Consider the following 17,352-nt stretch of genomic DNA (forward strand, 5'->3'; position numbering starts at 1 on the left):
CTGCCCGTCATTTTTAGATAATGCATATAATAGCAATGATAAGTAGATGCGCAGTAGCATCTATAAGTACGAGATAGATGCTACTGGACAGGCGCCACTGGAGTCATTTTGCTGGATGTAATTTTTTTTCTAAGCCTCCTAATAGCCACAATATTATAGGCATTATCAACAATAATATCAACACTACTATATGCATTATGTAAAAATAGGGGGAAGGTCAGTGAGGGATAAGTGACCTATCTTAAGCCAATACAGATGAATATGTAATCAGAGCAGAACATAAAGCCCCGCCCCATAGCACCACAAAGCCCCACCCACAGCCCCGCCCCAGAGCACGAGAATCTAATGAACTGAAAACTACAAATACAGATTAAACAACAATAAACCAGAGTTGCATTCATTTATGGTGGACCATTGGAGCTACTATGAATCCTGACCAGAAGATTAGAGAAAATAATATTGCTCCCCATTTCAAGAGAGATTGTGCAGTAATCTGAATTTCTTAGCATCAAAAACAATGTAATTTATGAGGTGGTGTGAATCCATGAAACCAGGGCCGGAGCCAACACATCTCCTGCAGGTGTGAATAAATGTATATTACAGCCATCAGCCACGCACAGCTTAGAGATATATCCTGGCACAGGTGTGATGTGTTTTATGTAGATTATCACAATCCTCCATGAAGTTAGTCGGTTTTAATACAAAGTGGAAAGTCAGGATAAAGGGAAACTCTGTTATTCTACAGAAATTCACACTTGGCCTCACTGCACATTTAATGTTGTCGATCATAAAAGTGAAGTTTGGCCAGAAAGACTGGACCTGGTCTTGTCGGGACCATATGATCACATTCAGCAGCACAGAAGGGAGAGAAGGGAGATTCATCTGATAAGATCTCAGGGTTCTAGGAAGCCAACAGCATCATTACCCTCCGCTTTCTCTTACAGGACCATCATAATATTTTTCTTCAAGTGATTTTCTATCTTGTCAGCACATTCTACGTACGCTGTCATTTGGCTTTGTAGTTCACAGATCTGGGCAGGTAACAGCGTCTTCTAAACCCAGGGGATAGGTGGATCTACCAGGTTGTAAGTTCTATAGAAAAGGGCTTTCAATGCCCAAAGTCATTTGAGCAGTTTTGGGTAGAGGAGAATGTTGTGATCTGGAGGCAAAATGGTGATCATGGTAATACGGCCAGACTACACCACCGATAAAGCAGCCACAGCCGGTGACGGAGGAGAATCTGTGACTTCTCTGCATTTAGTGGTTACTACTCACCTGGGTAGTCATATGTAGGAATCTCCTCCTTACACCGCTCATCACCCCTCACATATGTCTCTATAGCATTAATATGGGTCAGATCTTCACCCTGAAACACATATTATAAAAGTCACAGACATGGAGAAGTCACATCTATGATCAGCTCTGATCCTGCCATCTCCACCGTTCTCATTACACAAGTATAATCATATAATACTGGTAGATAAAACAAGACTGAGCACAAGACCTTCACAACCATCTGCACATCATAGGCAAGATCTCTTGACACCTTCTCTCCATCTACCTGATGATCCTGAGGAGCATTGAGATCTTCTTGCTTGCAGTCTTGTGGAACAAGACAGGGACATGTCTCTAGTGTTGTCATCTTACTGGATAGATCTGGAGGAGACACATACAGGGAGTGAATTAATTCTTTACATACAGATAATTATAGACCGTGTGTATTTAGTCCTGTCTATTACCTGGAGATATGAGGGGCTGGGGAACCTCCATTATGACGTTCTTGTACAGATCTCTGTGTCCTTCTAAATACTCCCACTCCTCCATGGAGAAATAGACAGCGACATCCTGACACCTTATAGGAACCTGACACATACAATGATACAGTCACCCCCCCCAATCTCTACATAGTGCTACTGTACAATGTCCCAGAATTCGGAGCAGTGTCACCTCTGCAGTCAGCAGCTCAATCATCTTGTAGATGAGTTCTAGGATCTTCTGGTCATTGATGTCCTCATGTATCAGGAGTCTTCCCCATCCCTCAGACACAGGGTCCTGACAGCGTTCACTAGAGGTCTTCTTCACCACTGTGTAATCCTTGTTATGGAGAGACACATTAATAAATCTCACTACAGACATTTCCAGAGTCCTCACCTCTCCAGTTCTGTCCATCTGTTATTCCCATAGATAAGAATGATGTAATGTGACGTCATCAGAATCTCTCACCTCTCCAGTAAGCCGGAAGAGGATCTCCAGGGTGAGGTGTAATATCCTCTCAGCCATCTTGTCTCTGTCCATATCCATCTTTTATGGGTAAATCAAGAAAATTTTCTTTTGTAGAAGATCTTCACTGAGAGAATCCGATATTGTAGAGACCTGAATGAGAAGATGAGCCGATGTAACATCATAAGAATCCTGTGTAATAATACAATTACTGGAGATAATAAGGGAAACATATGAGGAGATTTAACAATAAGTGGTCACACTGGAGCTCAACCCGAAACTAGCAGTCCTCAGCTGCTGAAATCAACCAGGGTAGTGCCACCCCGTATGCCAATATACACCTGTTAGATCAATAGATACCGCGCTTGAGGATGCATAAATAGGAGAGGACTAAACAGGATACTTAGGTAACAAATAATCCAAAGAGACCCCAAGTGAATTCCAAGTAACAAGATCCCACTGAAATCAGTAGCAAACAACCAATCCACCAAAAGATCCCTATACTGGCCGTGTCGTATGTATAACTACAGATTTAAATCAGGTACCAATACCCATCAGCTTACCTCTAGATTGATGAATGTAGCTGTATGAGGGACAGTGCTGGATACCTGTTCACCTGCCCGGTGTACGTACCCAGGGCTGCGGCGCCGTCTGTGTCAGATGGCAGAGTGCAGTGTTGGTCCAGGGAAGCTATGGCCGGTAGCGTTCCCTGGATACCACGTGGAACAAACAAGATGGCCGATAGGCTCCTCCTACTAGTGACGCCACCTGCAGTATGGAGCGCTACAGGGCTCAAAAAGGGGAGAAGGAAACAACCAACGCATTTCAAAGAGCGGCACTCTTCTTCCTCAGGGTTACCGCTCCCTAAACTCACCCTATCTTATATCTTATCAGCCCATCTATGCGCACCGCCCACAATTTAACCCCAGGTTTCCCAGCAAGTGTCAAAATATCCACACCAGTCTCCTATGTGTTCATAGCAGCGCCCAAATTTCCATAAGAGTAAAACTATTATGTTTTGACGAGACAGAGGGGTACATGGTGCAGTGTGCTAAGTTCATCTGTAAATAAGTGCATATATGTATATATTAAAACCGTAATTTTATTAATATATCAAATGTCAAATGACACCATTTAAAACATTCTAAGTGATGCATAAGAAGTGGATTCGTTAGGGAAAAAGTTTTTGGGAAAATTCTTTTATTAATATTGCTAAACATCCTTTAAACAATACTCACAAGGAGTACTCTAAAAATGTATATACTCTAAAAAAAAATTTCTTTTCCAAAGATAAAATAAAAACTGGAATATGTTTAAAATAATTCTTTATACAGAAAATGCCTCAAAGGCTCCAAAAAAAATCACCCAGAAAAAACTTCCCAGAAAAAAGCCTTTTCTTTCTTTCTAAAACTTGTCTTACTTATCTTGTATGATTTCCCTATAGTACCTATAGACATATCTTTATGCCCCGTTCTCCAATATTTTACCCCATTGCTGACTGGCCACTACTAGTTCAACAGGGCAACCTACACACATCAGAATGCAAATAATTCCACCTCATGGTTTAAACCACTGGCGGACACAGACAGAAAAGGGCCCCTGTGCAAGAAAAATATTTGGACCCTTTGCAGCTCAAGAGCTACTAAAAATGCAAAATTGCACTTGTTTCGGAGGTAGAAATGGGCCCCCTTACCTCTTGGGCCCCTGTGCGGCCGCACAGGTTGCACCAATGATAGGTCCGCCCCTGGTTTAAACCCTTTGGGGCCAGGATGTCTAGGGTAAATATCCATTGCGTTTCTGCCCTGGACATGCTCTTAATAAAATCGCCCCCCCCCCTAGGGTTTTGGTGGACCAGTTGGATGCCAGTAAAAAATATTCCTTTAGTTGATTTATTATGTTTCATTAAAAAATGTCAGGGGGTGCCCTGTGTGGCCTTTCTGGATATTTTTCAGATGCTCCTTGATTCGAGTCATAAGACACCGCTTAGTGCGTCCTACATAAAGTTTATCGCATGGGCATCGGATCACGTATATGACCCCAAGCTGCCAAGAGTGGGCCGGTCCCATTCGGCAGATCCCCCCAGAATCTCACAAGGGGTCCTCTGTGTTACCTTTGTGGGCAGCTTGGATACGTTAGACGTTTTTGTCCCAATTTTGAGCCAGGGACTGAACCCTGGGTGCCATTTAATCCCCAGCAGCCCTGGGAGATCTCCAAACCTCCTTCTGGAGTTATACCTCTGTATCTAGTGGTGAATGACCCTAGGCAGTATCAGCAATATAACGGGCTTCAAATGGTTAACCAAGTCTCTCGAGCCTTCTGCTCCTGCTTCCTCCCCAGTAGCTCCCAATCATTCATGCTCGGAGATCCATGCTCTTCAGGGAGGGGTCACTCCTTCTCTTCCCTACGCTCCTTTGCTAAGGGAGTTGTGGGAACATGAGGACCGGACTCTTACTGAGGATCTCCTTGGGGCAGAGATGGGAGCTGTGGGATGGAAGCCATGTCTAGATGAGGATGATGGATTTTTGGGCTTCCCACCGCAGGAAATACTGACTGATGGAGTGCTCCCCCTGTTCCCTTGTCCTCCTTGCCCCCCTTTCCATGGGCAAGGACTGAAGACCTTATGTCAAAGGGAGACTAGAGGGGCTGCAGTGGGAAGATATCCTCATCGATACAGGAGCCTCAGTTTCAGCAACAGGACATAGGGTAAATTGCAGTCACCCCCTGGACTGCCTGAGACTACCACTTTGGTAGGATTTGAGGCCTCCTGCATTCAAGCAGAAAAAAAGTCATCCAGTGAACCTGAGATTTCAGGGCGCAGGGGGATCGAAGAAAAGGGGTCTTCCATGCACTTTTTGGGTAAATCCACAGTTACGGTCCACTATTTTGGGTACTGATGTTTTGAGAGTAATGGGAATTGTTGATTTGTGTAACAAAGTCGTGGTGGAACAAAGAAGTGACTATTTGTTCTGTAATTGTACCTGTGGAGGAGGAAGAGAAGAGTCACAAATTTCCCACTGCCAGTCTAGGCTCATGTACTAGTGAAAATGTTGACAATGATGTTTTAAAAAATGAATTGAAGCAAAGGTTCCCTGCATTGTGGATCTCAAAGAAAGCTGATTGTGGGCGAATGCAAACTCAAGTTAAACTCAAGTTAAACACCAGTTAAACTCGATATAAAATTGATGGTGAAAGGCTGCCACCTTTCCAGTGCCAGTATCGTATTACTGAGGATGCAATCCATTACATAAGGGTTGTGGTCAATGAATTGGAAAAACAAGGTGTTGTGAAAGATAATTCTCCATGTAACAGCCCATTTTACCTGTAAAAAAGGAAGATGGCAGCTTTCGAATGGTTGTGGACCTGAAACTTGTAAATAAGTACACACTCTCAGCAGCTCACCTTGTTGCATCTGTCCCTGAAGTTATGTCACAGCTGAGGAGTGATTGTAAAGTGTTTTCTTGTTTGGACATTGTAAATGGCTTTTTCCTCAGTGTACCCGTAACACCTGAATCTGCCCTCCGCTTTGCATTGATGCTTGAGAATGTGCAGTACTTGTCCACGTGGTTGCCCATGGGATTTCACAGTTCTCCTGTGTATTTCCATCAGGCATTGGCTCAGGTGTTAGAACCCCTTGGCTGTTATGATCCGGTGACTTTGGAGCTGCATGAGAACTTTCACTGGAGATGGTGGCCACTGTACTGACCGCAATCCTGAACTTAACACCGCAACTAGAAGTAGCCGTGGAGTGTACCCAACACACCTAGACACCTCGTCACTAATTACCCCTAAAGATGGAAAGAGGAATACTATCTTGCCTCAGAGAAAATCCCCAAAGGATAGACAGCCCCCCACAAATATTGGCAGTGAGTCAGAGAGGAAAAAACACACAGGCAGAAAACAGAATTTAGCACAGGAGGCCACTCTAGCTAAATAGGACAGAATAGTTCTGTGCGGTCAGTAAAAAACCCTTCAAAAACATCCACTGCAGAAATAACAAAAATTACCTACATCTAACTAATAGATGTAAGAGCATAAATCTGCAACTCCAGTGAATCCTACAATCAGAGCAGGAATAAAACTGAAACCAGCACACAGCAGTGTGCCACAGATACAAAGAACCAAACACTTATCTTTGAAGAATTTGGCAGCAGGCAGAAGAAGCCAGAAAGTGAACCATCACTTCACAAGAAACATTGACAACTGGCAAGGGCTAATGAATCCTGCACACTTAAATATCCCAGTCCGAACACCTGGCCAAGACTGTGACTCAGAGACAACTGCATTCCCACCTACAACCACTGGAGGGAACCCAAGAGCAGAATTCACAACAGTACCCCCCCCCTTGAGGAGGGGTCACCGAACCCTCACCAGGACGATCAGGATGAGCCAGATGAAAGGCACGGACCAAATCAGCAGCATGGACATCAGAGGCAAAAACTCAAGAATTATCCTCCTGGCCATAACCCTTCCATTTGAAAAGGTACTGAAGCTTCCGCCTCGAAAAACGGGAATCCAAAATCTTCTCAACAACATATTCCAACTCCCCATCAACCAACACAGGGGCCGGAGGATCAACAGAGGGAACAACGGGCTCCACATATTTCCGCAACAAAGATCTATGGAAGACATTATGGATAGCAAAAGAGGCCGGAAGCGCCAGTCGAAAAGACACCGGATTAATAATCTCAGAAATCCTATAAGGACCAATAAACCGAGGCTTAAACTTAGGAGAAGAAACCTTCATAGGAACATGACGGGAAGACAACACACCGACGACGGTTAGCAAAACGCTGAGCCTCCTCCTGAGACAACACCAAATTGTCCACCACATGAGCCCAAATCTGCTGCAACCTGTCAACCACAGAATCCACACCAGGACAGTCAGAAGGCTCAACCTGCCCAGAAGAAAAACGAGGATGAAAACCAAAATTACAAAAAAAAGGCGAAACCAAAGTAGCCGAACTAGCCCGATTATTAAGGGCAAACTCGGCCAATGGCAAAAAAGCCACCCAATCATCCTGATCAGCAGACACAAAGCATCTCAAATAAGTCTCCAAAGTCTGATTAGTTTGCTCGGTCTGGCCGTTTGTCTGAGAATGAAATGCAGAGGAAAAAGACAAATCAATGCCCAGCCTGGCACAAAAGGCCCGCCAAAACCTAGAAACAAACTGGGAACCTCTGTCGGACACAATATTCTCCGGAATACCATGCAAACGAACCACATGCTGAAAAAACAACGGAACCAAATCAGAAGAGGAAGGCAATTTAAGCAAGGGCACCAAAAGAACCATCTTAGAGAACCGGTCACAAAAACAACCCAGATACAGACATCTTCTGGGAGACCGGAAGATCAGAAATAAAATCCATCGAAATATGCGTCTAGGACCTCTCAGGAATAGGCAATGGCAAAAGCAACCCACTAGCACTGGAACAACAAGGCTTAGCCCGCGCACAAGTCCCAAAGGACTGCACAAAAGAACGCACATCACGTGACAATGAAGGCCACCAAAAGGACCTACCAACCAAATCTCTGGTACCAAAAATGCCAGGATGTCCAGCCAACACGGAACAGTGAACCTCAGAAATTACTCTACTAGTCCACCTGTCAGGAACAAACAGTTTCCCCACAGGACAGCGGTCAGGTCTGTCAGCTTGAAATTCCTGAAGAACCCGTCGTAAATCAGGGGAAATGGCAGAAAGGACCACCCCTTCTTTCAGAATACCAACCGGCTCCAAGACCTCAGGAGAATCAGGCAAAGAACTCCTAGAGAGGGCATCAGCCTTAATATTCTTAGAACCCGGAAGGTACGAGACCACGAAATCAAAACGGGATAAAAAACAAGGACCATCAAGCCTGTCTAGGATTCAGCCGTCTAGCAGACTCGAGGTAAATCAAATTCTTATGATCGGTCAAGACCACAATACGGTGCTTAGCTCCTTCAAGCCAATGTCACCACTCCTCAAACGCCCACTTCATAGCCAACAACTCCCGATTGCAGACATAATTGCGTTCAGCAGGCGAAAATTTACGGGAAAAGAAGGCACACGGTTTCATTAAGGAACCAACAGGATCCCTCTGAGAGAAAACGGCCCCTGCCCCAATCTCAGAAGCGTCAACCTCAACCTGAAACGGAAGAGAAACATCCGGTTGGCGAAACACAGGAGCAGAAGTAAATCGACGTTTAAGCTCCTGAAAGGCAGAGACAGCCGCAGAGGACCAATTAGCCACATCAGCACCTTTCTTCGTCAAATCTGTCAAGGGTTTAACACGCTAGAAAAATTAGCAATGAAACGGCGATAAAAATTTGCAAAACCCAAAAATTTCGGAAGGCTCTTCACGGATGTGGGCTGAATCCAATCATGAATGGCCTGAACCTGAACCAGATCCATCTCTATAGACGAGGGAGAAAAAATGAAGCCCAAAAAAGAGACTTTCTGCACCCCAAAGAGACACTTAGACCCTTTCACAAACAGGGCATTGTCACGAAGGATCTGAAATACCATCCTGACCTGTTGCACATGAGACTCCTAATCATCGGAAAAAAATCAAAATATCGTCCAAATATACAATCAAGAATTTATCAAGATAAGTCCAAAAAATATCATGCATAAAGGATTGAAAAACAGATGGAGCATTAGAGAGTCTGAATGGCATCACAAGGTACTCAAAATGGCCTTCGGGCGTGTTAAACGCAGTTTTCCATTCATCACCCTGCTTAATACGAACAAGATTATACGCCCCTCAAAGGTCAATCTTAGTAATCCAACTAGCTCCCTTAGGCTATGTTCACACGTTCCTGATTTCCCTCCTTTTTTTTCAGGACTAAAAACCGCAGCTCTTGGCAGAAAACGCAGGTCCTTTTTTTGGTGCTTTTTTGGTGCGTTTTTTGATGCGTTTTTTGATGCAGTTTTCTATGCAGAGTCTGTGTGTTTTCTAGGAAGTTTTTTAGGGTTAAAATGGCTGAAAATACCCTAACCCTACCCCTAACCCTGCCCCTAACACTACCCCTATTCTAACCTTAGTGGAAGAAAAAAAATTCTTAATTTTTTTATTGTCCCTACCTATGGGGGTGACAAAGAGGGGGGTGTCATTTACTATTTTTTTTATTTTGATCACTGAGGGGTTATATCTCAGTGATCAAAATGCACTTTGGAACGAATCTGCCGGCCGGCAGATTCGGCGGGCGCACTGCGCATGCGCCCACCATTTTGCAAGATGGCGGCGCCCAGGGAGAAGACGGCCGGACGGACACCGGGAGGCCAGGTAAGTATAAGGGGGGGGAGATGAGGGCACGGGGGGGGGGGGCGTCGGAGCACGGGGGGCAGCCACACTGCAGCGGTTCTGCACCACAAACCGCAGTAAAACCCGCAGATATATTTTTCATCTGCGGGTTTTACTGCAGGTTTGACCTCACAATGGAGGTCAATGGGTGCAGAACTGCTGCAGTTTTGCAAAAAGAAGTGACATGGTACTTCTTTTTTACCGCGGCTATTCAGCGCGGCTTTTTTTCCCGATTCCCGCATCATGTGCACAGTGGTTCCTGTTTTCCATAGGGTACAGTGTACTGTACCCTGCATGGAAAACAGCTGCGGAGCCGCAGCGGCAAAATCGCGGCGGTTCCGCAGTAAAAAACGCACTGTGTGAACATGGCCTAAATCCTAGCAAACAAATCGGAAAGCAAAGGTAAAGGGTATTGAAACTTGACCGTGATTTTATTCAAGAGGCGATAATCTATACAGGGTCTCAAGGAACCATCTTTTTTAGCAACAAAAAAGAACCCTGCTCCCAACGGTGAAGAAGATGGTCGAATATGCCCTTTATCCAAAGACTCTTTAATATAGCTCCGCATGGCGGTATGTTCAGGCACAGATAGGTTGAAAAGTCGACCCTTAGGAAACTTACAGCCTGGAATCAAGTCAATAGCACAATCACAATCCCTGTGCGGTGGAAGAAAACTGGACTTGGGCTCATCGAATACATCCTGAAAATCAGACAAAAACTCTGGAATCTCAGAAGGTGAAGAAGAGGAGATTGACATCAAAGAAACATCATTATGAACCCCCTGACAACCCCAACTAGTCACAGACATGGATTTCCAGTCCAACACAGGATTATGTACCTGCAACCATGGAAAACCCAGCACGACAACATCATGCAAGTTATGCAACACCAGAAATCAACAATCTTCCTGATGGGCTGGCGCCATGCACATGGTTACCTTTGTCCAAAACTGGGGCTTATTTTTAGCCAAGGGTGCAGCATCAATGCCCCTTAAAGGAATAGGGTTCTGCAAAGACTTCAAGGGAAAACCACAACGCTTGGCAAACTCAAAATCCATTAAATTCAAGGCGGCGCCTGAATCCACAAACGCCATGACAGAAAATGATGACAATGAGCAGATCAAGGACACAGATAACAGAAATTTAGGTTGTACAGTACTGATGGTAATTGAACTGGCGATCCTTTTAGTCCGCTTAGGGCAGACAGAAATGACATGAGAAGCATCGCAACAATAATAACACAACCCATTTTGACGTCTGAAACCTTGTCGTTCCGTTCTAGACAGAAATCTATCACATTGCATAGGCTCAGGAATTTGCTCTGAAGATAACGCCACAGCGCGCACAGTTCTGCGCTCCCGCAGGCGTCGGTCAATCTGAATGGCCAGAGACATAGATTCACTCAGACCGGAAGGCGTGGGAAACCCCACCATAACATCTTTAACGGATTCAGAAAGCCCCCTTCTGAAAATTGCCGGTAAAGCGTCATTATTCCATTTAGTCAACACCGACCATTTTCTGAATTTCTGACAATACAATTCTGCCGCCTCTTGACCATGAGACAGGACCAACAAGGTCTTCTCAGCTTGATCCACAGAATTAGGCTCATCATACAATAATCCTAAAGCCTGAAAAAAGGAATCAATATTAAGCAAAGCCGGATTTCCAGATTCCAGAGAAAATGCCAGCTCCTGCGGATCGCCACGCAGCAGTGAAATAACGATTTTTACCTGCTGACTGGAATCACCAGAGGATCGAGGTCTCAGGGCAAAAAAAGTTTACAGTTGTTTTTGAAGCTCAAAAATTTAGACCTGTCACCAGAAAATAAATCAGGAGTAGGAATCTTTGGTTCTAAAGCAGGAGTCTGAAAAATATACTCACAAATACCTTGCACCTTAGCAGCAATCTGGTCTACACGAGAAGCTAAATCCTGAACATTCATGCTTGCACCAGGTTCCTCAGTCACACAGATATTAAGAGGGAGAACACAAAATAGACTGGAGAAAAAAAATGGCTCAAGAGCTTCCTTCCCTTCTTCTGAGATGCATTTAACTCACTGTGGGCCAGTTGTACTGTTATGATCCGGTGACTTTGGAGCTGCATGAGAACTTTCACTGGAGATGGTGGCCACTGTACTGACCGCAATCCTGAACTTAACATCGCAACTAGAAGTAGCCGTGGAGTGTACCTAACACACCTAGACACCTCCTCACAGCCGGAGGACTAATTACCCCTAAAGATGGAAAGAGGAATACTATCTTGCCTCAGAGAAAATCCCCAAAGGATAGACAGCCCCCCACAAATATTGGCGGTGAGTCGGAGAGGAAAAAACATACACAGGCAGAAAACAGAATTTAGCACAGGAGGCCACTCTAGCTAAATAGGACAGAAAAGGACAGAGTTCTGTGCGGTCAGTAAAAAACCCTTCAAAAACATCCACTGCAGAAATAACAAAAATTACCTACATCTAACTAATAGATGTAAGAGCATAAATCTGCAACTCCAGTGAATCCTACAATCAGAGCAGGAATAAAACTGAAACCAGCACACAGCAGTGTGCCACAGATACAAAGAACCAAACACTTATCTTTGCAGAATTTGGCAGCAGGCAGGAGAAGCCAGAAAGTGAACCATCACTTCACAAGAAACATTGACAACTGGCAAGGGCTAATGAATCCTGCACACTTAAATATCCCAGTCCGAACAGCAATTAGCAGATACACCTGGCCAAGACTGTGACTCAGAGGCAACTGCATTCCCACCTACAACCACTGGAGGGAACCCAAGAGCAGAATTCACAACACTTGGCTACAGAGACAAAGTCCTACAATATGTTGATGATTTATTGATTCAAACTGTCAATGAATGTGAACACAAAGAGACCCTTGAAAATGTGTGTCAGGCTCAAAATGAGCCTAGATAAAGTAGAATTGATGAGGTCAGAGGTTAAATTTCTGGGTGTCTGTCTGTCCGTCTCAACAGAAGGAAAGAAACCATGCATGATAGGGTTAAAGCTATTCAAGCTGTCCCCATACCAACTAATATTACGGAGCTTAGAAATTTTTTGGGTCTTATTAATTTTTCCAGAGAATTTATTGAAGATTTTGCTCATCTGGCTAAACCACTGTATGATTTACTAAAAGATGTTGATAATGATAGAGGGAGAAGCCTTGCAGGCTGATAGAGGAAGAAGCTGCGGCACCCGAAGACAGTGTGACGGGCAGGGGGAGCGTCAGAATCGCCGGGACTAGGTAAGTATGTCATATTTACCTGTCCACGATCCACACGCCAGGCGCCGCTCCATCTTCCCGGTGCCGCTCCATCTTCCCGGCGTCTCTCCGCTCTGACTGTGCAGGTCAGAGGGTGCGATGACGCATATAGTGTGCGCGGCGCCCTCTGCCTGATCAGTCAGTGCGGAGAGACGCCGGGACCGGACGCTGGGGAGCTGCAAGCAAGAGAGGTGAGTATGTGTTTTTTGTTTTTTTTTTATTGCTGCAGCAGCGTTATATATGGCACAGATTTATGTGGAGCATCTATGGGGCCAAACTGAATGGTGCAGAGCATATAGGGCACAGATTTATAATGAGCATCTATGGGGCCAAACTGAACGGTGCAGAGCATATAGGGCACAGCTTTATAATGAGCATCTATGGGGCCAAACTGAACGGTGCAGAGCATATAGGGCACAGCTTTATAATGAGCATCTATGGGGCCAAACTGAACGGTGCAGAGCAAATAGGGCACAGCGTTATAATGAGCATCTATGGGGCCAAACTGAACGGTGCAGAGCATATATGGCACAGCTTTATCTTTATAAGGAGCATCTATGGGGCCAAACTGAACGGTGCAGAGCATTATATATGGCACTGCTTTATAAGGAGCATCTATGGGGCCAAACTGAACGGTGCAGAGCATACATGGCACAGCTTTATAAGGAGCATCTATGGGGCCATAATGAACGGTGCAGAGCATATATGGCACAGCTTTATAAGGAGCATCTATAGGGCCATAATGAACGGTGCAGAGCATTCTATATGGCACAGCTATATATGGATAATCTATGGGGCAATAATGAACGGTATGGAGCATCTATTTTTATTTTTGAAATTCACCGGTAGCTGCTGCATTTTCCACCCTAGGCTTATACTCGAGTCAATAAGTTTTCCCAGTTTTTTATGGCAAAATTAGGGGGGTCGGCTTATATTCTGGTCGGCTTATACTCGAGTATATACGGTAAGTGTATTAAGTGGACAATGACAGTTACTAAAGTTTTAGTCACACTAAACGACTTACCAACGATCACGACCAGCGATATGACCTGGCCGTGATCGTTGGTAAGTCGTTGTGTGGTCGCTGGGGAGCTGTCACACAGACAGCTCTCTCCAGCGACCAACGATCAGGGGAATGACTTCGGCATCGTTGAAACTGTCTTCAACGATGCCGAAGTCCCCCTGCAGCACCCGGGTAACCAGGGTAAACATCGGGTTACTAAGTGCAGGGCCGCGCTTAGTAACCCGATATTTACCCTGCTTACCATTGTAAAAGTAAAAAAAAAAAAAAAAAACACTACATACTCACATTCTGATGTCTGTCACGTCCCCCGCCGGCGTCCACAGGGTTAAAACTGCTTTCGGCAAGAGCGCTGCTAATGCACGCACTGCTGCCGAGAGCTTCCCTGCACTGACTGTCAGCGCCGGCAGTAACAGCGTGTGCTCTGCTTTACAGCCGGCGCTGACACAGTCAGTGCAGGGAAGCTCTCGGCCAGAGCGCGTGCATTAGCAGCGCTCCTGCCGAAAGCAGTTTTAACCCTGTGGACGCCGGGGGACGTGACAGACATCAGAATGAGTATGTACTGGTTTTTTTTTTACTTTTACAATGGTAACCAGGGTAAATATCGGGTTACTAAGCGTGGCCCTGCGCTTAGTAACCCGATATTTACCCTGGTTACAAGTGAACACATTGCTGGATCGGCGTCGCACACGCCGATCCAGCGATGACAGCGGGTGATCATCGACCAAAAAATGGTCCTGATCATTCCCGAACGACCAACGATCTCCCAGCAGGGGCCTGATCGTTGGTCGCTGTCACACATAATGAGATCGTTAGCGGGATCGTTGCTAAGTCACCAAAAGCGTGACGTTGCAACGATATCATTAACGATATCGTTATGTGTGACTGTACCTTAAGAGAAACATGGAGATTTACGAGTTCTAATGGAGTTTGGCGTAAAGAGCCTCAAAGTCATTACATTTAACCATTGTTTTGTCCATGAATGTGAATGTTTTTCTCTGCAGTATGAGGTTATCATGTATATGCCCTTTTTGCCGCAATGAGCTTTCTTTGTCTGTATCATGTATGACAAGCCCCTGTTACTGTTGTTCGGGGCCATTACATCGCCAACCTGCTGCCGTGCCACAACATGGCCATTCCATCGCCATTCTGCCACCGTGCCACACCATGGCCACGCTATGGCCAGACCATCGGCCAGATATCAAAGCGATACTTTGTCTGTCTGGACTCCTGTTCGTGCTCACATGCTTTATTTCTCTGACTATCCATGTGCTGTCCTGCTGCAAAATCTCGGAATAAACTTCAGTCTGGGCTTGATAAGAGGATTGTTTACATATTGTTCCCGGCTCTTCCAGCTCTCAGTAAGGACTTTCTTACAATATTATTTTCTGGTATCCAATAAATGTATCACTCCGAGAATACTTTTGTCATCATTGGGCAGAAAAGTATTCACATCTATATTTCAAGAAAAACACCAGAAAAAGCAGAAGATACATATTATAATTTTTTATATGTTAAATATTTCTTAAAAAGAAATTAATCTTTTTGTGCACCAGAACATAGATGTACACCGCAGGACGGCACAGATGAGGCTTCAACAAAAACTCTGGCAGTTTAACCACCTGCTGCTGTGAAAAGCAAACATGACATCTAAGAAGGTGTGACAGAGTTTGGCTGAATGCCCCCCCGCCCCCCAGTACTCGATAGTATGGGGCGGCCTAGTTATTATGATACTTACATGCCTAATAATGGTGTCTGAGCTGCAATGTATGAAGGTCTATTAGGCCGGGCCAGACGCAGCATCCAATAAGTTACCTTTTACCTCCCCCATACACATTAGACTAAAGTTCCATGAAATCACTGATTTCGGGGGTTTGGGCGACTATATAATGTATTTGGGGCCTCCCGACAGATGATGTCAGGGCAGAGAAGGATCTGACATCCAGAATTTCAGAGGATAATCCTTTGGTTCTTCCTGTAGATAATCCTCTGCTAGAGGAGTCTGGAGGTGACTCTCTCATACAGACCACAGGAAAGCTGGAATATTTGTGTGTATGGGGGAGTCGGGAGAGATGGCCGTCTGCCAAATGACCGTTCAGCCAACTCTAATCTCATGTGTATGGGGCTGTTAGTATTACACGGACAGCAATGATGATACACGGCACTACAGTAGTACAGGGCATCACCGGAGCCATCAGAGACCTGTACAGGTCCTTCTCAAAAAATTAGCATATAGTGTTAAATTTCATTATTTACCATAATGTAATGATTACAATTAAACTTTCATATATTATAGATTCATTATCCACCAACTGAAATTTGTCAGGTCTTTTATTGTTTTAATACTGATGATTTTGGCATACAACTCCTGATAACCCAAAAAACCTGTCTCAATAAATTAGCATATTTCACCCATCCAATCAAATAAAAGTGTTTTTTAATAACAAACAAAAAAACCATCAAATAATAATGTTCAGTTATGCACTCAATACTTGGACGGGAATCCTTTGGCAGAAATGACTGCTTCAATGCGGCGTGGCATGGAGGCAATCAGCCTGTGACACTGCTGAGATGTTATGGAGGCCCAGGATGCTTCAATAGCGGCCTTAAGCTCATCCAGAGTGTTGGGTCTTGCGTCTCTCAACTTTCTCTTCACAATATCCCACAGATTCTCTATGGGGTTCAGGTCAAACAAAGTTGTACCAAGCCAATCAAAGAATAGAAGAAAAAGTAAATATCTATAAAACAATGAATATATGTAATATTAATATCAATAAATTCATATATATATATTAATATACTAAGATATGGCCCATACACTAGAGCAAAGAGTGGCAGACCACTCGGGATAGTAAGTAAAAACACTACCAAAAGAAACCCAGACAATGCAGAACCAAATGGAAAAATATAGAAGACACATATATGAAAAATAAGCCTTTATTATAATAATTATGGCAATGGCACTAACAATGTGCCTGTATATGGAGTAAAGAAATATATATAATTGTACATAAATAAACGGACGGAACTAGCAGTAAAAAATACTAAGAGATGGTATATGTAAAGGATATATATATATATATATATATACATACTGAAAAAGTCTAAGAACCCAATGTAACTAGAAACAGACACACCCTAAATCTAGTCCATATATCCCTATGTACACAGCCATAACTGATCGGTGCGTATAAAAAGAAAATAAGCGAGTAAAAATAAAACACAAAAGTGTGAAGCAAATATATGTGTAAAGAAAATATGTGTAAAAAATATATATACAGAGTAAAAAATGTATAACAACAATATGTGCAAAGAAAGTATAGTGACCTATAAATATGTGTTCACTAATAAAACATCATGATGTTTATATAGAAGGAAAATATAAATATGTGTACAAGTGAATGAAATATATAACACACAAGCTAATTTAGCTAATTACGCACAGGAGCCCTATATGGCTATGTGTACATAGTACTACTAGGGAATATATGTCAATATAAATCAGTATATAGCTGATTTATATACAGGTGTGCTGCAGGGCAAAATATAGGGTAAAATATA

At 43.9% G+C, this 17,352-nt stretch overlaps 1 protein-coding gene across 5 annotated transcripts in view; it reads right to left on the minus strand.

Moving 5' to 3' along the window:
• Positions 1-17,352, minus strand: part of LOC138663465 (oocyte zinc finger protein XlCOF7.1-like) — an 87,479-nt gene that overhangs the window by 42,134 nt on the left and 27,993 nt on the right. For 3 of the 5 annotated variants that reach the window (XM_069749684.1, XM_069749682.1, XM_069749683.1), the window contains exons 2-6: positions 2,224-2,373; positions 1,948-2,094; positions 1,740-1,863; positions 1,562-1,656; positions 1,276-1,366 (exon numbers count right to left, since the gene is read on the minus strand). In XM_069749684.1, the coding sequence (XP_069605785.1) occupies positions 1,276-1,366; positions 1,562-1,656; positions 1,740-1,863; positions 1,948-2,094; positions 2,224-2,301 (535 nt within the window). In that variant the 5' untranslated portion in view covers positions 2,302-2,373. Of the gene's footprint in view, positions 1-1,275; positions 1,367-1,504; positions 1,657-1,739; positions 1,864-1,947; positions 2,095-2,223; positions 2,374-17,352 lie in introns of all 5 variants that reach the window. The other 2 variants (XM_069749681.1, XM_069749680.1) reach the window with 1 other exon arrangement.

The sequence above is a fragment of the Ranitomeya imitator genome, chromosome 2 (assembly GCF_032444005.1).
Source record: "Ranitomeya imitator isolate aRanImi1 chromosome 2, aRanImi1.pri, whole genome shotgun sequence".
Lineage (NCBI taxonomy): Eukaryota > Metazoa > Chordata > Amphibia > Anura > Dendrobatidae > Ranitomeya > Ranitomeya imitator.